The 23,197-nt window shown below is 35.2% G+C and overlaps 3 protein-coding genes across 3 annotated transcripts; 1 reads left to right on the top strand and 2 right to left on the bottom strand.

Annotated features, from left to right (window-relative positions):
- Nucleotides 1–2,284: 2,284 nt before the first annotated feature.
- LOC132733655 (neuronal acetylcholine receptor subunit alpha-3-like) lies at nt 2,285–3,820 on the bottom strand. Its single transcript, XM_060720314.1, has one exon. It carries the CDS (start codon nt 3,818–3,820, stop codon nt 2,285–2,287), a length of 1,536 nt encoding a protein of 511 aa, XP_060576297.1.
- A 1,346-nt stretch (nt 3,821–5,166) lies between these two features.
- LOC132733658 (acetylcholine receptor subunit alpha-like) lies at nt 5,167–9,742 on the top strand. Its single transcript, XM_060720319.1, has 4 exons — nt 5,167–5,498; nt 6,143–6,218; nt 7,181–7,424; nt 7,866–9,742. Exons 1-4 carry the CDS (start codon nt 5,367–5,369, stop codon nt 9,238–9,240), a joined length of 1,827 nt encoding a protein of 608 aa, XP_060576302.1. The 5' UTR covers nt 5,167–5,366; the 3' UTR covers nt 9,241–9,742.
- A 583-nt stretch (nt 9,743–10,325) lies between these two features.
- On the bottom strand, nt 10,326–21,529 carry LOC132733659 (C-type lectin 9a-like). Its single transcript, XM_060720320.1, has 5 exons — nt 21,154–21,529; nt 19,530–19,711; nt 16,289–16,388; nt 11,752–11,862; nt 10,326–10,839 (listed from the first exon to the last, which is right to left on the bottom strand). Exons 1-5 carry the CDS (start codon nt 21,215–21,217, stop codon nt 10,541–10,543), a joined length of 756 nt encoding a protein of 251 aa, XP_060576303.1. The 5' UTR covers nt 21,218–21,529; the 3' UTR covers nt 10,326–10,540.
- Between the last annotated feature and the right edge of the window lie 1,668 nt (nt 21,530–23,197).

Raw genomic sequence — 23,197 nt, 5'->3', positions numbered from 1 at the left:
ATATTTTACAAGAAACCAAACTGTTCTCAGACGGACTTCGCCCAAATAATGTCTTCTATTTTGGTGATCAATTAGTATTGTACCAATAGCTTTTTTTAATTTTAATAATATTTTATTGTTTATTTGTACATGATAAATTATCACAATTTAACATCATGATCTTAAGAATAAATAAAATGTAGATGCCAAAGGGTTGGACCAAGATTTATATCAACATTATCTATGGTCCTTCCCTAGGTACAAGTACTATTACATTTATATTAAAGCATAAATAAAGGAATCGAGAGAATCAAAAAAACTAAACGGCTTAATAAACAGGTGAAAGACGAAAACAAAACAATACATGTTACAGGTATGACAAGTTAAAATGGATTTTTATTTTGTTTATTTCTCACTCGTATGATATATTCCCCTCATGGTATATGTGGTGTATATAACAAGCAATACATTTTTTTATTTTTGATGACAATTAACAAAACACATTTGTTTTTGATAAAAGTTCGGCTTCATAAGATTGTATAAAGCATGCATTTATACAGATGTATAAAGATGTCTATAAGTCTAAACAAAAGAAACATGCATCAAATAATAAGTCATCTGACACAACTGAACATCTAAAACAAAACTGACTAAGATGTAATTGTCAAACTAGACGTGAATAAAAACCATTAAAGATAAACTGTGCTCAATCTTGAGTAAAATATTTTAATAACATAAATTTATTGAAATCTATGAAATTCTTACTGGAAATGTCTCATATGAATAAAAATGAATAAACTATGTATGGGAAGCTGCGTTCCCTATTACAGGTCTAACAGGTCTAAGTTGGTCTTTTCTTAAAAATGACACTATGTATTCATATTGTGACCACCTATAGTGTTTAGAGTTTTAAACATAAATATCTACCTTATATGAAGTCAAAACATGTTTATTTTATATTCACAAAGAAACTGTGTAGCAACTATCAAGATTTTCTTATTATCAAATTTGAGCATAGTATATGTTTAACAGAAATATTTTTGAAAATCAAAATGTATGGAATATTATTAAAAAATATTAAAATGTAACAAAAATATACATTCAAATTTAGAGAAGAAAAAAAATCAATAAATGATTTTATTATTGCATATTAAAGACATTGTTTTCCAATCTATAAATGGATGTTTACCAAACAATATAAAGTGAGCGTTTCTTTCCATTTGAGCGTCGTGTTCTACTGAAACAAAAACCGCGACAGATCACTAAAATAGGCACGATATCCCCGACCTCCTTCGTACCCTAACGTAAAGAAATAGGGGGTTGATATAATTATACGGGAATGAAGTGCTCATGTGCTATTATTTCTGAATGAATAAAAGTTTTATTGCAAAGTAAACACATTCCAAACCTATGTAATCTTGTACAGATAGAGGATAATGGTAACTTTTTCATTGTGGTTAAAATGAAGTACATCTTAGGTAGGTAAAATTAAATGTACATGTAATAAAACAAAAATAACTCAAACTTCCATACTATCAACATAATTATGATAAACTGAAATATTTGACTTCACTATCAGCCCGTACAATCAGTTATTTTTCTCGTTAATATAGAATTCAATCTTTTTTCAATAAGTAAACTTTAACGTTTTTAAAATCATTTTTAGATTTGTTTAGCTCGATGTTTTTTCGCATATCAGATAAGGCTATTTCATATCAGGGATTGAATACTGTTTATTCCACACCCAGTACACTTTCAGCATTTGCATCACGGGATGTTTCAAAAGAAATCATTATTGGATCTTATCTAATCAATTCAGCTTCGTTTTCATTTCCAGAGTCCAAAATGTCCATATTAAATGCATATCACATCCCTTATAGCCTCGTTTTTATTTCCAGAGTCCAAAAGGTACATATCAAATGCATATTACACCCAATATAGCCTCATTTTCATTTCCAGAATCCAAAAGATTCATATCATATCCATATCGCACACCATCTAGATCGTTTTCACTGCCCATATCAAATCCTTATTGTAATTGAAATAACAAAGTTCTCTCAAAATTACAAAATGGTGGTGTGAAATAAAGATGTCACTAAACATGTTTAAGAACAATACTGATTTTATTGGACTCGTACACAGCTGCAAAACCTATATCGGATTCGGCTAGCGCCCCGTCCAGTATAGTTTTGAAAGGTATGTACTCGTCCAATAAAAATCAATATTGTACTTAAGAATGTAAAATAACCTCATAATACATGATTTCAGTTATACAATATAATTGTAGGTCTTCGTTGTATTTTGTTTACGCTCGAGTACCAATAGGCACCAAAAATATAATGCTGAATCCAACCTGTACTCCGATAAACGCGAGTAAAAAGAAAGTATCCAAAAGATGGCCAATCAATTCCCAGTCAATTTCTTCTATGGTACTTTCATCATCTTCCTCATAGTATTCTGACGATTCCGTCGCCACTTCAAGTCCAGAAGCAATTACTTTTACTTTTTCGCGATTGCTCCTTGATTTACTTGCAGATTTAACATTATCTACGTCATCTGCCACGCTAGCCATGCTTGATGACGCGAAAGAGTCCGCACTCGTAACACTTTTTACTTTCATTTGTTCTAGTGATTTCGGAGAGCTATATCCGGTTACTGATGACAGTCGATCTGCATTAAAGACTGTCCGTTTTGGCATTTGGTTTAACGATCCGCCTTTCTTTGAGGATTTGCCGGGAAAGAAAGAACCATCTTCTACTGAATTTGCCTTTTTTCCACAAACGCGCCGACATTTAATACATTTGATAATCTCTAAAACATGTATAAGCCATCTCGGAACATCCTCGCCTTTTGGCTTGTGGTAGACCCTCAGAAGAATGGCAGTAATTAAGGTTAATATGGCGCTAAAAAGCATCATAACTATGACGTAATAGCACAAAAGAGACATCGGCGAAGACGCTTGTGGTAAATACGTCATTGTCGTCTGCAAAAGGACAATAAACGACAGAAAGCAGGTTATGACAAACCCTATACGTTCACCTGATGCTGCAGGAAGAAGAAATACACATCCGCTTAACATAGATAAGCACAAAATAGGCAAAACTAAGTTGACTGTAAAGTACGTTGGTTCCCGATTGAATGTTACAGTAAAGTTAGCAAAATAATAGTCACCTGAAATATAAGTACTTGAATCGGTCGATTCGATGTCCCAAACGCCGCTTTTGTCGTACCTGTCCATTTTCCATTCATTTGAAGCGACCGACAATTTTAGCCTCGTTTTCGTTAGATACCAAGGCTGAAAAGTGAATGTGCACGACTGTTGATCAAAGGGGAAGTACGTCACGTCCGGAGAACAGGAACCTTTGATTATAATTCGAGGTTTCCAGTTCGCTTCACCAGTTCCGAGATTCAATCTTACTTTGTATGTTTCGTCCCCGACTCGTTGTATGGAATCAGCCGAATTTATCAGCACAATGACTGGAGTCCAAACTGTCTTATAATGAACCATTACTTCATTGATCTTTCCCGTATCAAAGGTCACACTGCCCAGTGCGCCGATGCTGTCTGTCCAGGTCATTGATAGGCTCCCGATCACATCTAACGCACCATTCACTGCGTCATATTCGGCAAGAGAGTTCATTTCGAATTCCAGTCTAATATCTAGCGGTTGTGTAAAATCGTTCGAAGGGATCGTATTTACGTAAGATTCGAACTGATTCATCGAATAGGCATTGTAAAGTTTTTCATACTCCGCCTTCACTTCAGTCCATGATGAACACTGTGTCGTCTGTATCAACGAATTTATTCCAAAAATTAAAAGAATAACAAGTTGTTTCTCCATGTTTTAATATCAGAAAGTCGTTTAAATTACAGGTAATTATGCCTACTCTCCATAAGCGATGATATAATTAAGAAACTATATATTAGCCCGCCCACTTTGTTGACGTAAATTACTTGTAAGATTATTGACCGAAATCATGAAGTAAAACGTTTTATGATAAATCTCCAAAACTATTCCAAATAAAAAAAGGTATTTAAAATTTAGTCCCGCTGTATGCATCAAAAAGATGTGATTGCCTTTTGTCCTGCAAAATGTTTTGATCCGAAGATAATATAAAAAAATGTTTGCAGACAAAACCCTATTTGATCGTCAACTTTAGTACTTTATATCAGTGTTATCGAACTGGTATTAAAACAAAACGTTGATTGTTGTGTTAAATGATACGTTAATATTATTTTAATGAGCTGTATTGTTCATACGGGTCACGGTCGGTGTTAATTTAATTTATAATGAATTTGCACCAATTGAAACGCGGTGGAAATAAAGTTAGGATGATTGTTGCGGAAAGCGACTGGTCCACGCGGTTAAAAATGTACCCTGTACCCGGGAATGAGAACGCATATGTCTGGTCTTGTACATATTGTTTGTTCGACTTCTGGACTTCTGACTATCAAAGCGGGTTATCTTAAAATACATAATCCTAATTTTATATATTTTCCTAGTTTAGAAACCGGTCAAAGTTTAATTTTTCGGTATACATATATTTTTATTATACCGTCAGATACTAATTTGTTCTGTTAAGATACATCGGTTATGATTTTTATCAATGCATTAAAACAATGAAGCATTTTAGTGTTTGCTAGTAAAAGGTAGAAGTGCAAATGAATGTGTCACGTGGTACATCATAACTAACGCTGTAACACTATTACCAGGATGTTCGAACCAAATTTTGTTGTTTTTCAAATCATTACAAAAAAGCCACACTGGCTTCTAATAAAACCAGTGACTTTGCATTTTTAATAGATCTTTTAGTTTCCATTTTTTGCGTACAATTATACAATCATGTCGTCAGTTTTAAAACAAAGAAGCAGTTATTTCTGTGCATTTTTTTCAAAGTCTTGTAAGATATAGGTAAAAAATTATTATAAAAAACAAATTAAGCACGCTTTTTGAACGAGAATAATGACAACAAAAAGATTAAAAAGCGCGGTGCATATCCTGCGTCTGTGGCCTATTCGATTTATGTTTTGCCAAAAATCAATGTTTTTACGTCAATTGCAATCAAGCAATCCGTTCCAATTTTTGATCTAAACAAACTACTGTGACAGATAAGCCAAGCCGTCTGATGATTGATAACATTAGATAAAAAGATAATATTTAAAGTAGCTATTGGTAATTAATGACACTGTTACCTATTAATTTTGAATTACGGTCAGGTCTTTGTTATGATATTTATTAGTGATATGACATTGTATTGACATATACAACACTTCTGCGATGTACTAAATGTTTAATAACGAATTGTCTGTTAGAATTTAGATACGTATAAAAACTATTTTGAAAGCTAGATTCAATTCCGTACCGGTTTTGTTTGTTAAAACAAAAAATGAATTTAAGATATATTATTACAAGCAAATGGACGATTTACGTTTTGTTAATGTTATTCAGCGAATGTTCCAGTGTAGTACCGTATAATGATGTAAAAGCCGACTTTGAAACCCTTCTATCGGCTTATCAGGTAAGATTTTTACTTTTTGTATGATTATCTCCCTTTAAAATCCCTTTACTTACATTACAATTACTTCCATAACTTCTTTCAGTAATTAACTATCAAATTTCAATCGATTTCGCCTTTTGAACTAACCAGAATGTATTGCTGTTTGTACATAATGTATGATGAACCATGGCCACGACTGCGACATAGTTCCAATTCAAAATCCAAGGTCTTAGAGACCGGTTTTTATTCCACCATAAGCTTATGATTAAACATTGAAGTGTAGACGTTTCTTGGTTCACATGTGGGAGAAGACCTTTGTTTTCAGCCAAAATTGTTTTAAGCGGGGGTTTCGCAAGGTTCTACATTAACTCCCTTCCTTATATGGTTAGTTCCGATCTTGGAACTTCACTGACTGAACCGCCGACTTTCTGTAAGTCGACGGGAGTTAAACCAAATGCCTGATGGCATTCTTACATGAAAACATTTAATCAAAATCAAAGTGTTAACGCATTGAAAAGGTCACAGACGCAAATATGCGACGCAGTATTTGTATGGATGGATGCGTTCATTGCATGCCGCACTTATATATTTTAACTTTAAGAATTCTCAAAATTCATGACAACAACGAAATGAGAGGTCGCTTTGTTTTAATTTTCCATTTACAGTTAGGCAATGGAAACGTTGGCGGAACAGATGTTATGCCCAAGGACCTGTCCACGGGACCAGTTACGGTTTATATGGGTGAGTTTTATTGTGTTTTATTTATTGATAAAGCCTATTAATAATAATTAATTTTGCATATAAATTGCCTCGAAACAAGCTTTAATTTGTTTTGTCAGTACATGTATATTTTATTTGAAATAAAAATATACGTAATTATTGTACAGTGCATTCTTTTCAAAAGCCAGCACAACCCTTTCGGAGAAAAAGATTTTGGTCGTTTCTGACCGGTATTTCTTAAGAGAAGTCTTTAAAAAGAGGTAAATGTTCTACAGAGGGTCGGTTTGCAGAGGGCAAACTGTGTATGCATAAATAATATAAAACGACACACTCTACTTTTCAAGAAATAATGTTGGTTGAAGAAATACTCATTAATAAAACTAATCAAGGAAAATGAGGACCCGTGGTATAATGGTTAAGGTGTCTGCCACACCACTCAGGTGTCATAAATTCGAGTACGTCTATGGTCTTAGCAACGTTTCCTCATACAATACCGATACTGATAAGCCCAAAAATTGTGCTGACAATGATTAAGATAGTTTAAACTCTAAGCTTCTGTCGCAATCGAACTTCAATAGATTAATTTGATTTTGTCCTAAGATTCAAACATTCATGTCCAATAATATTCCCATGAATCAAACAACCGGCCCAACACAATTCCTTATTAAAATCAACGTGTTTATGAAATTCTTTATGGGATTATTATATCTATTGAAATTTGTCTGATCACTTTCGTGCCTCTCATTAATAAAGGTCCGAATCACACAGGCAGCTATAAATTTTCTTCATGAGAGGAAGGACTCTAGCAAACTTCCGGAAGAATAATAGTTCTACTCCGGTACTTGCTCCCGACAAAAATAAAGCACGGATAGACTCTTCCAAAACCAGTAAAGCTAGAAGGTCACTATATATGACCTTTAAATTGCCGATGTAATTTATAATCCAAAAGAAAAAGAAAAAAAAAGAAATTTGTCTGGTTTCAGGTTTGAGCCTATTCGCCATAATGGACTATGACGCGGTGAGCGGAGTGATACAGTTAGTGGCTAGCATGAAGATGGAGTGGCTTGATGAAGTAAAAACACTAACTGGGACAACATTCATGGGATCCCAGGAGACAATATTTGTTGGGTATGATCAGATTTGGTCACCAAATCTCGTACTTATGAGCTCCGTGGACTCAATTGAAAGAATTGGGGACGAAACGTATAAAATTCGATACAATGTCAGGTGAGAAATAAATTGTGCAGCTGTGAAATTTTATAAATGTATTTATTTAGGTATTTTATACCACGTGGCCACCCATACACAGTGAAATTACCTAATATAAATTTAAATGGTCATTTTCAACTTTTCTGTGTGATTTTCTGTCATTTAGAAAATTCCGGCGTATTTGTGACAACATGAAAATAAGATTGTCAATGTTGTTTTTTTAAATGATTGTTTTTTCAAGCTTTAAAAGAACAATAGCAGAATGCATTCTGTCAACACTTATTGATTCCTTTTCCTTATGCCATATAAAAAGTCTTTCAAAGAACCAGTGAAGGACATAATTTTATAAATATTCCTGAAAGAATGTAAACCATGTGGCAATGACTTTTAACAATGATTCCCCTCTGCTAACTTAAAGATAATTCATCGGTTTTACTTTATTTTTTGTTTCCTTCACAGTTCCGGATATTGTAAATGGTATCCACGCATGATCATAAATGCTGCGTGTACACCGGATATGACGTATTACCCATTTGATAAGCAATCTTGCACGCTCACAATAACGCCATGGAACCGAGGTATCGATGAATTGAGACTAGAGCCTTTAACAAATGAATGGAATACAGCAAACATGGAGAAGAGCTCAACATGGGGCGTTGATTCCACATCGACAGAAACATATATTGGTCCTAACAATACCCGATTCTACGTAGATTTCAAAATAACAATAAAAAGAAAACCGTTATTTCTAGCGCTGGTAATAGTACTTCCGGTTCTGCTTCTAAGTTTATTGACAGGTTTTCTGTTTTTGTTACCAGCTGCTTCCGGGTCTAGGGTCGGTTTTGGAATCACGTGTTTTCTTTCTTTTGTTGTTCTATTGCAGACATTGATGAGTTTTATGCCTGAGGTTTCTTCACCAATGTCTATTCTGTGTTTTTATGTTATTGTGATGCTATCCTTTAGTGTCTTCCTTAGCATTATTAATGTCTTTTTACTCCGACTGCATCTGAATCCAAGTAAGGAAGAAGTTCCGCAGTACTTTCATATTATTCTTGAAGTTATCACATGCAAGGTCTGGCGGCGATGTCCGAAATGTCCGAAAATAAGGTGTCAATGTCTGCGAGATTTATGGCATCGCTTGCCCACGTGCTCTTCAATAAAATGTACAAAGAAACATTCACAAATTGATTATGAAGACAGTCATCTCATAGACAATGACGACATGATTACACTTGCAAGTGAAGAGACCGTTCAAGGATTACATTTTACAAAGGTAAGCGAAACAAATGATTTACGAAATAGATTCAACCCGGAACAGGGGTCTGGGCTCATCGGAATCGGTAATAGTGTCACTAAGGGCTTAGACAAAATGCATAATGCAAACTTGGATACTAATGAAATACAGCCGGATCAAAGCAACGCATTTTATGATGTCAGTTCTATATTAAAGGTTCAAGGCAATCCAGAATCGGATTCGCAACAAATTGGGTTTCAGCAGTCTAATGAAAAGAATGGGCCAACAGGTTTGGTTTCTGCGCCATCCTCTGGGTATTTGTCAGGTAACTCTTCAAGTAAACCATCCTCTTCAGAATCTGGATCAAGTGCTTCTGCTCAGGAACCACGTCCTTCGTTAGATGCAGAGTCCGTTTTCCAATCAGCAGCACCCTCTCGTGTGCAATCAGCTGCATCAAGTGCATCATCATCTTCTCCAAAGAAAGAACTCACGTGGGAGTACATCGCTGAAGTTTTAGATCTATTCTTTCTCGCAGTGTTTGTTATTGTTCAAGTTATATTTACAATGATTTTTCTTGTCCCTCTTGGAGCTCAATACTAAAATTTTGATGTGGTATTTATAAAGGAAGTATATGTAATATAAAACAAACATATTTGTATCTGTATAAATTTATACAGATGAACTTTGTAATTGGCTTTGTATCATCAAATTTCAAAAGACATCATATCACGTAAACTCTAATAGTGAAATGTACTTGTACTGTTATCGTATGCTCTAAAATATTCAATGATTGAAACTGACATTTCCAGGTACTTAGTTATACTTACACTTTAAATGTTAACCTTGAAATCTTTACATTTAGGCCGGTAGAATTATTAAGAAAAGCGGAAAATGTTAAAGAAACTTATAAAGAATTTAAAGTACGCTTGATACCCGCTTGGTTTCTTGATATAACACCAGTATTTAGATTCCCTCATTCTTTACATTTTCGCTTGAACCATTCTAAAGGGTCTTGTTGTTTAATGTTTCTCGTGATAAAAATAAAATCTTTCCATGTTTTCTTTCATGTCTGTAATACTGCCCTCACACATACCTCGCGACCTTACTGCGTCCTTACTGCGACCTTGCTACGACCCAGGACGCAGCACAGTCGCCATAGACGCAGCAGGGACTCAGCGAGGTCGTAGCGAGGAACCCAAGGACGCACAAGGTCGCAGACCGTCGGCGACTATTTTGAACATGCACAAAACAGTCGCAGAAACTCTGTGTTCTTGCTAAGTCCTGGTTAGGTCGCAAGAACGTAGTAGGGTCGTCGTACAGTCGCAGGACAGTCGCCGGACAAACGCAATAGTCGTCGTACAGTCGCCGTAAGGACGCAGAGAACATAGCACAGTCGCAGCTGGGTCGCCGATGATCGCCGTGGGGTCGCCTTGGGGACGCAATTAAGTCGCAGTGGAAACGCCATGGACGTAGAAGGGTCGTATTGGGGACATAGAGAAAGCGTACTGAACACAAGACTGCAGAGCCCCGGACCGTCTGCGAGAGAAATTTTCTGCGAGAGAAATTTGGAAATTTGAAAGAAAACCAACGATTTTCGAAAGAAAAATGCTATTTTACTAGTTTTCAGGTCGCAGTAAGGTCGTGGTTTATGTGTGAGGGCAGCATTATTGTGAGAACATTTTTTTTATACAATGTGCATTAGTAAAAAAAAAAACAAATCTCAGATGGAATGAAAAAGATAGCATATGATGCAACAAACTATGTATAGAGGAATTTGTACGGTTTTAAGAAACCAAGTTAGGGCACAAAACCAATAATAATTATATTGGATCGGTCGAGGGTTGTGCATTGTTCTGATAACATTTTGGACGGAAGTTTCGTCTGCCTTTTCTGTATTTACTCATCTTACATCGAGCCCTGCCAGGAGAATGCAGTAGCGTATGCCACATCTTTTAGCCGATTTACACGTGACTGCAAAAGCTCGACATTCGTCTATATTGTAACAGCGGTATGCGCAGTCGGTTGCTTGCGCAACTTCTATCGTCGCTATGTAATTCGATGACGTCATATTCAAAATTACTCGATCTAAAAATGGCGGCCATAGACGCTCAAAAATGATTTCATCCGGGTCTTTGGCAGGAAGAGTTATGCCGCTTTTGGTGATGTTCACTGAACTTGGTACATAAATCATGTCGAGAGCTGAAAAATAAGACAAAGGACTAAAATATCAATCATTTGAAATGTCAAGGTCAACATTAAACAGATCTAAAGCCTGGAACCACCAAGTTTTTTTCTGATGTTTACAGTTCTTACAGAACCGACCGAAATGGATTACGACACATTCAGATTATCAAAACTATTTAAATCAAAAAAGAAATAATCATTTTATTTTTAAGCCTAAATGTGTATGCTTTTTATTGTTTGTTAAAATATGTTTGCCTTTTAAATGCAGTGATTGTGGCATTCCTTCATAACGAATCTATCTTTATTAAATATACAAAATAATATAAATTACTCTGCTATAAATTTGTTTTTACATAAAACATAACTTTCAGTACTTGAAGTGAGTGAATGTGAGAATAAATCTGAAGAAAGAATAACGAATTTTCCAAAAAAAAATTATTTTCTAATTATTATTAAATTCAAAGTAAATTGTCAGTGTTGTTATAGTTTTCTGTTCCTTCGGGGTCATTGAGTCCAATATTTTATTTTGATGAAAACTCAAGACTGTTAGAGACGGTGCTACGGGGCGTTAGAGATGTTGCATTTACATGTACTTACACTCTCATGAACAGACTCGATCAAACCGAGTCTGCATTTTCCAGACTTTGTGGCATTGATTTGGAGTGATCGAATTAAACTTTTGTTTCGGTTTCATTACTTTCTTTATTTTTTTTAGCAATCTGAATTTCAACAACCCCCCCACCCCCTCCTAAAAAACACAAAAAACAACAACTACAAAAAACACACCCACCAACAAAAAAACACCAAAAAAACAATTATTACTTTATTAGCTTATGTTTCTTGTAATTTGTTAACCGACTTAAAATAAAGTTTCTTGTATCTTGTAACAACAAAAAAAACAACAGAAGCAAACAAAAGAAAACTTACGTTTCTTGCAGATGAACACCGGCGTTGTATAATCACAGTCCATAAACTTTAACAAACCATCAACTGTTAAATAACCACACATTTCTTTAGATACTTCCGGTAATGACGTATCTGAAAATAAATTTCATGATATGTTATATATTTAAAAAGTTTGAAGAATGACGATGAAAATGTGAGAAAATGCTAAATTGGACCCGGTTAAAGTGTCTGACTAGATTTCTAGGGAGTATAGGCTGCGCTGACACATTTATATCACGACAGACGATATTCAAGTTGTTTTTTTAATTCTATAAATACACGATTTATTTTCATCGAGTGGTATGAAAATAAATATTTCAGGAGTGGCGGAAGGCATAAGCGCAATATAATAATTTTCATATCACAAGATGAAAATAAATCCAGTGTTTATAGAAAAAAGACTTGACTGTTTGTTATATACTTTTTCTCGTTTTTAACCTTACCATTTGTAAGACTTCTACTTTAAGTTAGTGTATTTGCTGAATTAAGAAAGTAGTCCGGCAAAACACCAGTAAAATACGGAAAATATGTTTCACTTTAGTGAAAATAAATTTTTACAGTGAAAATATGGAAAAAACGCATTTTATCAATAGTTAATTATAAGTATATTATACAACGTTTTTATTATCATAAGGCAAATCAATAAAGTAATGAATATTCTAACTCGATTATTATGATTTTTAATATTTTTACAAAATTTGTTGGGTTGGGTTTTAAACCAAACCGACACTGTAAATGCCATATGGCTGGTCTTTCCAGCTTTACTGTTACAGGAAGACCTCGGATGTCTTTCTGTGCAGTATTTCAAGCAGAAGTTGCCACCCGAGTCAGAGCACCACCTCCGCCACGAACCTTCTGTTAGCTTATTTGATGACCTTCTCACAAGAAAGATTTTAAAGTTCTCGAATGATTCAAACGGAAAGCGGGTGGGGAGGGGCAGGTGATCCGATGTGATTGACCTAAACCACTCAATCACGGAGTCACCCTTTTCATAAATGCGTAAAAGGAATGGTATAAATTCAAAATATGTTTGAAATAGATTTTTTTCGTTTTTTGAAAATTACCGACAAAACACGATGAAAACACAAAACTTGTTGTGAATGCAATTTGTAATTCAACCGATAAAGACAAAATCATACAGCCATTTTATTAACAACAAATGATGCAAAGGATATTAATGATAATACTGAATGTTTTTACATTTACTTCAAATCTTACTGGGGTTCTATGAAAAATATATGCGATATTTCTTTAAAAGCAATTAAGTTTTTTATTGTGATTTTTTAATGAAATTAGATACCTACAGTATGCGTTATTAACAATTAGAATCATTTCAAAACAGATAAAAAAATGGTGCAAATTTGATGTAAAATATTAACAAAGACGGTATTTGATGAAACGATATAACTTGTAATTACGCCAGTATAAAATTGATATCATATATTTATTTTGGAAAACCAAGTTAAGCAGACAACAGTTTTCTTTGATAGCAAGAGGCATTTTTTAGACAAAAAAATTAGAATGAAATATAAAAAATAAAATAAGAAAGAGCAAAGACAAATACATATATGTAAAAAAGATGACGAAAGATTGTTTCCTTTTTTGGTCACCAAGAACGCAATAACCCTGGTATTGCGTATATAAGTTCGTCTGCAGACGACATATTTGACCCTCCCTGTGGGTATTGACATAACCCAGTCAGCAGACGCTTTGATCAAATTAAGAAGTCGGTTACGCGTGCATATTTAACGCTTATTCATAATTGTCAATTATCGAACTGCAGTTCATAAATAGATCAAAGAGCAGTAACTATTGTCTTAAACAGCAAGGTTAGATTATGACTGCAGTATCATTATAATCTATACTTATATCAGGGTGTCCATGTAAGTGATCAACTGGTGCGACACGTGCGAATGACGTCACTATGACGTTGCTATGACGTTGTTGTTTTTTCCCCGACCAACTGAGACTGATGAGTTCGAACCGAGGGAATTAGCTTGTCGTATATCTATCTATTCAGGCAATCATCTTGCCAAAGAAAAAAAGTTCTACTATGTCTTGGCTTTTTCGGTATCGTGGACGATCACTTTTCGATTGATTAAATGCCTGTACAGTTCTAAATATTGCTTACAATACCGCAACACTGTAAATTCGATTTTCGTAAGATAATTTGACGTTTATATAAATTTATGAAGCAAATTTCTTCTTTTTTTTTCATAAAAAATGTATCTTGATGTATTAATATAAAGAATTTTGACAGGTATATTGGTTCAAAATATACAGTGGGAAAGAAAGAAAATACGAAGGTAATTTGAGCAGTATGCGATACACAATCTGCAAATCAATATTTGAATTGAATTAAAAAAAAATAAATACTATTTTCGCTGTGAACATACTATAATAAAATCATTTGATAAAATCATATAAATAAAATATTCTTTTTTTATTAAAGGGACTCCACTTTTTTTGACATGACGGGACTGGAAACAAGTTTTTGAGGTAATGTTTCATTTGGTGAAGATCTTACAAACGTTAAAATGTGCAGTAATTTTCATTTATTTATTCATTTCAATAAAACCCTTCATTAAAGGAAACAATTCAGGCTTTTCCTGACAAATTCAAACTAATCAACAGGGTGCCGTGTTATCAACGGTCGCTCAGATTTGGTCGTACACTCGTTCTTGGTCGCAACAAAGACGTCGTTAATTGACGTTGTAGCACTATACGGCCGCTTCAGGGTAGTCGTAAAGAAGCATACGACCGAATGCTCAGTAGAAAGATAAGATCGCACTTACGATCGTCTTTGTTGATAAAACGCCACCCAGATTCTTGTTAAATACAAATTAACTTAAAATACAAATATTAAAGAAACAAATCTGTCTTCGCCAAAATCACAGTGAAAAAAATGGTTGCTATGCTGCATAACGTTGAATATACAAACAAGCAAATAAATATTGAAGTACATTTGGTTTATGAAATGACATGCATACACTAATATAGGGGAATAACGTATCAATTGATCAATATAAACTGTATACGTATCCATGCATTAAAGTGAATTGGTCTATAATGGAGGGTCTGTTACATAATAAAAACGTTGACGGTATTGAGTATCAGACATAACTACAAACCACGAAATAATTATATGAGCCGCGGCACAACAAAACCAACATAGTGGGTTTGCGACCAGCATGGATCCAGACCAGCCTGCGCATCCACACAGTCTGATCAGGATCCATGCTGTTCGCTTACCAACCCTATTACAAGTAGAGAAACTGATAGCGAACAGCATGCATCCTGATCAGACTGCGCGGATGCGCAGGCTGGTCTGGATCCATTCTGGTCGCAAACGCACTATGTTGGTTTTGTCGTGACGCGGCTCAATTATATGTACATGTATATTGTTGGTAAGTGAGAGATCCATGATCCGAAATTACATACATGTAAATTTATATAGCACATAATAATAGAATGTTCTTGAACACAATTTTATTATCCATTACATAACTGTTCATACTAAATCACTTAAACCTTTATCGACATGTTGTTTTTTTCCAAGGAATATTTCATAAGAATATTGAAATCCATTATGCATGCGCGCGCGCGTGCGTGCGTGCTTGTGTATTTGTTTGTTTTTTTTGTTTGTTTGTTGTTGTTTTTTTGTTGGTTTTTTTTTTTTTTTTTTTTTTTTTTGGGGTGGGGGGGTTGTATCAGTATTTGAAATACTTATAGTGGAAATGGTGCTAATTGTAAACCAATCTTCTTAAACCGGAATTTGATGAAACAGAATGTCATTAACCTTTGCCATCCGAATAGAGCAAAGCCAATTTAAGTCGTGCCGAATCTAAGGGTTTTACTATTTTCATGAAAAAGAACAATTGTTGCCTTTATTCTTAATTCGATATTCATGTACCAACTAAATCTAAAATTTTGACGTGTTAACATCACAAACTAAAACTGTCATTGGAAAATAATTACCAAGGTTTATCTTGAAAGTGTCTGAATAAAGAACAAATGTTGATATTTCATAACTGATATTCGGTATGTAGATGTAATGATACTTGATTTTACATGTATGTCGCTAATACATGAAAACGATTATAGTAATAATGGTCGTGGTGATGATGATGATGATGATGATGGTGGTGGTGATGATGATGGTGGTGATGATGATGATGATGATGATGATGATGATGATGATGGTGATGATGATGATGATGATGATGATGATGATGATGATGATGATGATGATGATGATGATGTTGATGATGATGATGATGATGATGATGATGATGATGATGGTGGTGATGGTGATGATGATGATGATGATGATGATGATGATCTCACATTACAATTGATGATGATGACGACGACGAAGATGATGATGACGACGACAACGAGCATGGAGATGATGATAATGGTCATCATCGTTATCTTATTAATAATAATAGTTATTCCATACAAAAACAGGCAATATCACGATTATTTTACCAAGCCGGTAAATAATTCTAGCAAATACCTTCAAATAAAGTCTCCAGACTTCCAGATCCGTCTAGCCACACCCACTTGTTTCTAACAACACCCGTACCAATCCATGTGTACGGACTGATAACATGTAACTGAAAGATAGAAAAGCTTCGTTATAAATAATTTCTGATGGTTTTTTATACTTTTGAAATAAATGGTCAACCCCCGAGTTTCTTCATACTATCATCTCTCCCTCTCCCACCTTTCGCCTCCTCTCTCACCTCTCGCCCCTCTCCCACTTCTCGCCCCCTATTCAACCTCTCGCCCCTCGAAAAAATATCATTTTCATTATCTTCAATTTATCACATAAAAGTTTCGTTTTAATCAGTTATACGAGTAGTATAAAGTAATTATAAAATATAATAAATAATTCGTTTCAACGGGAAAATTAGTTATATTTATTTCGTTCAACTGAAAAATTATTTCGTTAAAGAGTTTCGTGGAAATGAAAAGCTATTTTGCCATATTTAAGAGAAATAACATTTTAAATTTTAAAAAATCTTTTATGAGTCTATGAAAATTTTTATTTATTTATCAAAGAATAATACTCCATAAAAAAGGTTATGTTTAAAAATTTCCTGACGGGCATTGTCTATAAAGACGCGTTTTGTATACTAGATAAATATTTTATAAACAGAAAAATATCTATTCAAATTTCTGATTTTCTCATTTATATTTTTTTTATATTTATATAAGTTAGTTACGAACAATATCTATTAAGCTGGAATGAATAAATGAAATGAAATATTAAATTATTACAATAAGACAAATATTGACCCTAAATGACGTTCTTTACTCTTTTTTTTTTTTGGGGGGGGGGGGAGGAGGAGGAGGGGGGTATAATGTATAATTGTTCCAGCCTGCAAAATGGCGTACTTATTAAAAACGTAACGTCTGCTTGTTCCAGCTTCAATTTTATCGGAGCCTTACAAAATGGTGCCTTTTTTCCACAAGGGAATAAGATACAATTCTACAGATTCCGCTGACTCGGAAGAAAAGCTAACAAGTTGTGTTAAGATCGATTAGGTTAGCCTATAGATTAAGTAAATTGACTGAACAAATCTAATATTTAACTCTCATGCCAGTCGCTAACATTTGGGCAAAGTAATTCATCATTTATTGTGTGTAGAAGTTCGCCTGATTACTTTTCATTATCCGTAAGGGAAGTTCGCAAATCTTTACAGCGTCGAATTTCTTTCTCAACACTTGTGTGAATATAAATAATCGGTTTTATGAAATGCAAAAAACGAAGAAGGAAGCGCTTTTATGCACCGCGATGTATTCATGCGCATATTATATAATTTTCTACGTTATTATCAATAGTTAAATAATAATGATAATAGTCTTATTAAAATCATCTCCTAAATATTTTTACGCTAAGATTTTTTTAATAACCTTATCTGAACAAGATCATGAAAAATATCAAAATATGTACTGACTGAATAGCAAATAGTGCAGACGACGATCAGACGACACGGCAAACAGTGCAGACGACGATCAGACAGCACGGCAAACAGTGCAGACGACGATCAGACAGCACGGCAAACAGTGCAGACGACGATCAGACGACACGGCAAACAGTGCAGACGACGATCAGACGGCACGGCAAACAGTGCAGACGACGATCAGACGACACGGTAAACAGTGCAGACGACGATCAGACGACACGGCAAACAGTGCATACGACGATCAGACGACACGGCAAACAGTGCAGACGACGATCAGACGACACGGCAAATAGTGCAGACGACGATCAGACGACACGGTAAACAGTGCAGACGACGATCAGACGACACGGCAAACAGTGCATACGACGTTCAGACGACACGGCAAACAGTGCATACGACGATCAGACGACACGGCAAATAGTGCAGACGACGATCAGACGACACGGCAAACAGTGCAGACGACGATCATACGACACGGCAAACAGTGCATACGACGATCAGACGACACGGCAAACAGTGCAGACGACGATCAGACGACACGGCAAATAGTGCAGACGACGTTCAGACGACACGGCAAACAGTGCATACGACGATCAGACGACACGGCAAATAGTGCAGACGACGATCAGACGACACGGCAAACAGTGCAGACGACGATCATACGACACGGCAAATAGTGCATACGACGATCAGACGACACGGCGCAGACGACGATCAGACGACACGACAAATAGTGCATACGACGATCAGACGACACGGCAAATAGTGCAGACGACGTTCAGACGACACGGCAAACAGTGCAGACGACGATCAGACGACACGGCAAACAGTGCAGACGACGATCAGACGACACGGCAAACAGTGCATACGACGATCAGACGACACGGCAAATAGTGCAGACGACGATCAGACGACACGGCAAATAGTGCAGACGACGATCAGACGACACGGCAAATAGTGCAGACGACGATCAGACGACACGGCAAACAGCGCAGACGACGATCAGACAGCACGGCAAATAGTGCAGACGACGATCAGACGACACGACAAACAGTGCATACGACGATCAGACGACACGGCAAATAGTGCAGACGACGATCAGACGACACGGCAAACAGTGCATACGACGATCAGACGACACGGCAAATAGTGCAGACGACGTTCAGACGACACGGCAAACAGTGCAGACGACGATCAGACGACACGGCAAATAGTGCAGACGACGATCAGACGACACGGCAAACAGTGCATACGACGATCAGACGACACGACAAACAGTGCATACGACGATCAGAGACACGGCAAACAGTGCATACGACGATCAGACGGCACGGCAAACAGTGCAGACGACGATCAGACGACACGGCAAATAGTGCATACGACGATCAGCGACACGACAAACAGGACACGGCAAACAGTGCAGACGACGATCAGACGGCCACGGATGTTCTGGTTGATCTTAGTCTGCACTGGTTGTAAGAGTGAATTTTTAAGGCACCACCAGGCCAAATATTAATGCTATATAAAGTAATGTAAAAATCATGCGAAAAATTTTAGTCAAGTGCAACAGTTTTTATTTTTCTTCTATTTTATTCTCTTTAATAGTTTTTTGTTGATAGGAATTCAGTAAATGATCTGCGTTATTTGTTTATATACATTGTGATTTCATCCAGTATATGCAATAAATATGTTTAAACTAATATTAATTAAAACGAAAAGTTTACGCAAATTATTAGGAAAGGAAAATAATATCTTAAAATTCAAAAAGGAAAAACAAACACTTGCATTTTGCAGCAGACGTGTAACAAAGGCTATCTCATCTTGTCCCCACAGTGACGTCAATGTGCTTCCTTTGAGCAAACATATAGCTTTGGCCGAATCAAAGTGAATATGCGCGTCCACAGCCAAGTAGCAAAAGTCCTTGAAATGGTGCCAACCATCTTCACATCCTTCGGGTCCGAGATTTCCTATGACAAAGTAAACAAACGGCTTTAATGAGATGATTTTTTTTATAATAGTGTGCAAGTCAAGTCAAGTCAAAAAAATTATTTAGTAAATAAATGCCACCGGCCCAATTAGATTCAATCGGACTCTAAAATCCTATACATAGCTTATCTGTAGAGGTCGCTACTTTAGATTTTCTTTTGAGAGCTAACTTCGTTTTGATCGATCTCTAAAATCCTAAACATGTACATAACTACATAATCTGTAACGGTTAGAGTGAGTATTTACTTCGTTTTGACCACCTGTCATCAGCTACTAGTCCCAAATTTGCGATACATTTATTATTGTATATTAATATCAAACTTCCAAGCTTGCCAGGACATAGATTTGTTACTATTAAAACATAACTCGTAATTCTATTTTATTACAAAATATTTAAAGCAAGAAGTGTAGATGGGTCTACAAACGTTGTTGACATAAACATATTTTTTTACAAAAAGAAATCATCAATAAGTTCTATTCTAAATAAATTTATCAAGAATGACAAATTTTATATTAAACTTAAAGAAAGAAAGATAAATAAAAGAAAAAAGAACTTTTGGAACACTTGAGGGGATCAAGTTTGTAAAAATTGTATTTAACAATATTATTTTATTTTTTAATGTAAATATACATAAATTAGACAGTTGAGTTTACACCCTCAATTTTATCTTAGCTTTTTATAGAAAGAAATGAAAACTAAAACTATATAAAACTATATTTATTATATATAATACATATAAATGAAATACGGAGAAAAATTGATGAAATAAAATTTGTATTTTCATTTTCCATATTTTCAATGTAAAAAAAATAATATTTTTCACTGAAGTGAAACATATTTTCTGTATTTTCACTGGTGTCTTGGTGGGATACTTTCTTTTAATATAAGCCAATACACAAAATTAAAAGTGAAGTCTTTCAAATCGTAATGTTGAAAAAGAGAAAAATGTATATAATAAACAGAAAATTCAAGTTTTTTTCTATAAATATTCTTCTTATAATTCTATGAATCTTGTGGTATGAAAATTATCATATTTCACTCATGACTACCAAATCCTGTATTTATACAATGAATATCCGCTTGATATTTTAAGAAATTACAAAGAAAGGCTGTGAGACACACGTACATGCAATTGACAATTTTTACATTTTACCCATTTTTTTGAGAGAGGTAGGTGCGGATACTGAATAGAATAAAATAGAATTGAGAATAGAATAGAATAGAGAATATAATAGACTGGAATATAGAATAGAAAATAGAAAATAGAAAATAGAATAGAATAGAATAGAATAGAATAGAGACGTTATTTTTCTTTTTGACAACACACAAAATACCGGTATCCATTTTTTAGGAAATGTTTTATAAACTTAAAACCTAAATCCTATCGAAGAAAAAAAAACACAATTAAACTTTCATACCAACCTTTTGTCCAAGACTTTGACAGCCCTACAGCAACCATCCAAACCAAACAATATCTAAACTCCATAATTCATCATTTTATTCACAACATGTTCTCATACCACGACTTACGATTTCTTCTGCGTTTATTTTTTTCCGTTTTCGGTTCAGTAACATCTAATCACACACTATCGACTCATCTCGCGTCATAAATCTGTAATATCTTCTGGGGGAAAACTCAATAAACTTGTTTTTCAGGAGCCAAGAAACAAATTTGAAGATTGTAAGATTACGGTCGAATGTCAATCTAGAATTTTATTTACAATGTTTTATGTTGCCTTCAGTCACAATATCCCAATGTCTTAATATCATTCCATGAATGTATGGTCGATACTCTTTTCTCTAGATTTAATTTTGCAATAAATCGAAGTTAATTTAAGGATGCTTTATAGTTATTGGATGCGAAATAATCAGGTAAACGTTATTATTGCATTGATTATTATTACTCGTTTTCGCAAGGGGAGGGGGGGGGGGGGGACGGAAGAACTGCAGGACATGGATAATACCGCGAGACGACAAAGTAACCTTTAAAAGCCACGGAATAAATGCTCTCTTATGACGTTACTGCATGCATCGCTGTTTTCACCTGCTGAGTAAATTGTCGGGCTCAAAAAGATAAAGCCACGTTTTATCCCCTGTGACAATTTCTCTCAGGCGTCTTGGGTCTCGATCTTTGAACCTAATTAATAAGGCCGAGGCTTTTTCAACCCGCTCCCTTTTCTGGTCAGACTAAAGCAAATGCTGGATCCAACGGGCGCACACTTTCCTGAACTTTAACTTTTCTTTCAAGATGGAAAGCACATATGACGCACTAAGGCCCGATATGTCACTTATCTCCTCCACGGTATATCTTGCTTTTCCATCAACTCTGGTTTTTACAGTGCTTGTGTCTTTTTAAGAGGTAGCGGGAAATGACCGGATCATACATAACATTAGTTCTACCTTCTTGAACATTGACTTGTACAATACGGAAGGGCATTTTCTCCATAAATTAAATCTAGATCATTTTTTTATTTCTGACGCGCATTTACCAAATAACCCTTTGAATATTGCAATAAGCTCTTTGCTCCTCTCTCAAATCACAATGCAACTCAGCCATGTTTACAACCAGTATTCAAAACCCCAACAATTATATTGCACTTGTAAATCGTGCGAAAATAGCTCTTTTTTTTAAAAAGAAAAATCAACAATCTTTCCCACGGTGTATTATACATGTACTTTCACGTGCAAATCATTGTTAAATTGAGTTGATGATATAAAACGTTTAATGAAATACTCGGAAGCAGCAGACGAATAATTTGGAACTTGATGATTGGTGCACCTTGATATGAAGGACCAAAGACTTTTCTACATATACATGTACATCCTCACCAAAAATGTACCACAGGTGATCGAAAGGTCACATTATCTTTCACAATTTGTATAGGCAAACTATAACCTTTGTGATACCCCGCCAAATAAGTTCAGAATGGATAGCGTTACGTCTACATCAGTTCGATACCTTGTCAAAACCTTGTCAAAACACATATGTTCCCGATGTTAATTTGAACTTAAGAAGTATGTTTGATAAATCTGTTTCACATTTCGCTGAAATGTTCGCAATATTTAGGGTGGAGGAGGTTCGAGGGAGGATGGAGGGGGAATGGGGGTAGGTAGGTGGGGGTCAATATTGGTTTTTTTATAGAAATCATGCACATTTGAAGATAACAGGACCCAAGTGTAATACAGTGCATTTGAAATGTAACTGTCCGCTGGTACATGGTTGAAATACAGTTGAATGTGAGCGTTAAACTGTAGACTTCGGTATGATATGTTTATTTTTTCATGACCTTAAACCTTCCTCTCCCACTGTGAATTTTCCACCGTATGCTTTCGTTTCTTGGGCTCTAAACGATTCATTTATTCAAAATATAATGTCACTACAGGCAAAATTGAGCGTTAATTTACATTTTTTTGTAATTTTTTTTTCTATTTGAATATGGCATGGAAATTGGGATAAAGAACTAGG

The sequence above is a fragment of the Ruditapes philippinarum genome, unplaced genomic scaffold, assembly GCF_026571515.1.
Source record: "Ruditapes philippinarum isolate M1 unplaced genomic scaffold, ASM2657151v2 ctg2183_1_1_1_1, whole genome shotgun sequence".
Taxonomy (NCBI): domain Eukaryota; kingdom Metazoa; phylum Mollusca; class Bivalvia; order Venerida; family Veneridae; genus Ruditapes; species Ruditapes philippinarum.
The sequence above is the reverse complement of the archived record's forward strand: the minus strand, read 5'-3'. Positions and strand labels throughout refer to the sequence as shown.

What these genes read in the sequence shown, in the direction of transcription:
- LOC132733659 (XM_060720320.1), bottom strand. Translation starts at nt 21,217, where the DNA reads ATGGAGTTTAGATATTGTTTGGTTTGGATGGTTGCTGTAGGGCTGTCA. An exon ending in TTACACGTCTGCTGCAAAAT is followed by an intron (nt 16,389 to 19,529) that starts GCAAGTGTTTGT and finishes TCTATCTTTCAG; the next exon opens with TTACATGTTATCAGTCCGTA. An exon ending in TCTGGAGACTTTATTTGAAG is followed by an intron (nt 11,863 to 16,288) that starts GTATTTGCTAGA and finishes ATTTATTTTCAG; the next exon opens with ATACGTCATTACCGGAAGTA.
- LOC132733658 (XM_060720319.1), top strand. Translation starts at nt 5,367, where the DNA reads ATGAATTTAAGATATATTATTACAAGCAAATGGACGATTTACGTTTTG. An exon ending in CCCTTCTATCGGCTTATCAG is followed by an intron (nt 5,499 to 6,142) that starts GTAAGATTTTTA and finishes TTCCATTTACAG; the next exon opens with TTAGGCAATGGAAACGTTGG. An exon ending in AAAATTCGATACAATGTCAG is followed by an intron (nt 7,425 to 7,865) that starts GTGAGAAATAAA and finishes TTTCCTTCACAG; the next exon opens with TTCCGGATATTGTAAATGGT.
- LOC132733655 (XM_060720314.1), bottom strand. Translation starts at nt 3,820, where the DNA reads ATGGAGAAACAACTTGTTATTCTTTTAATTTTTGGAATAAATTCGTTG.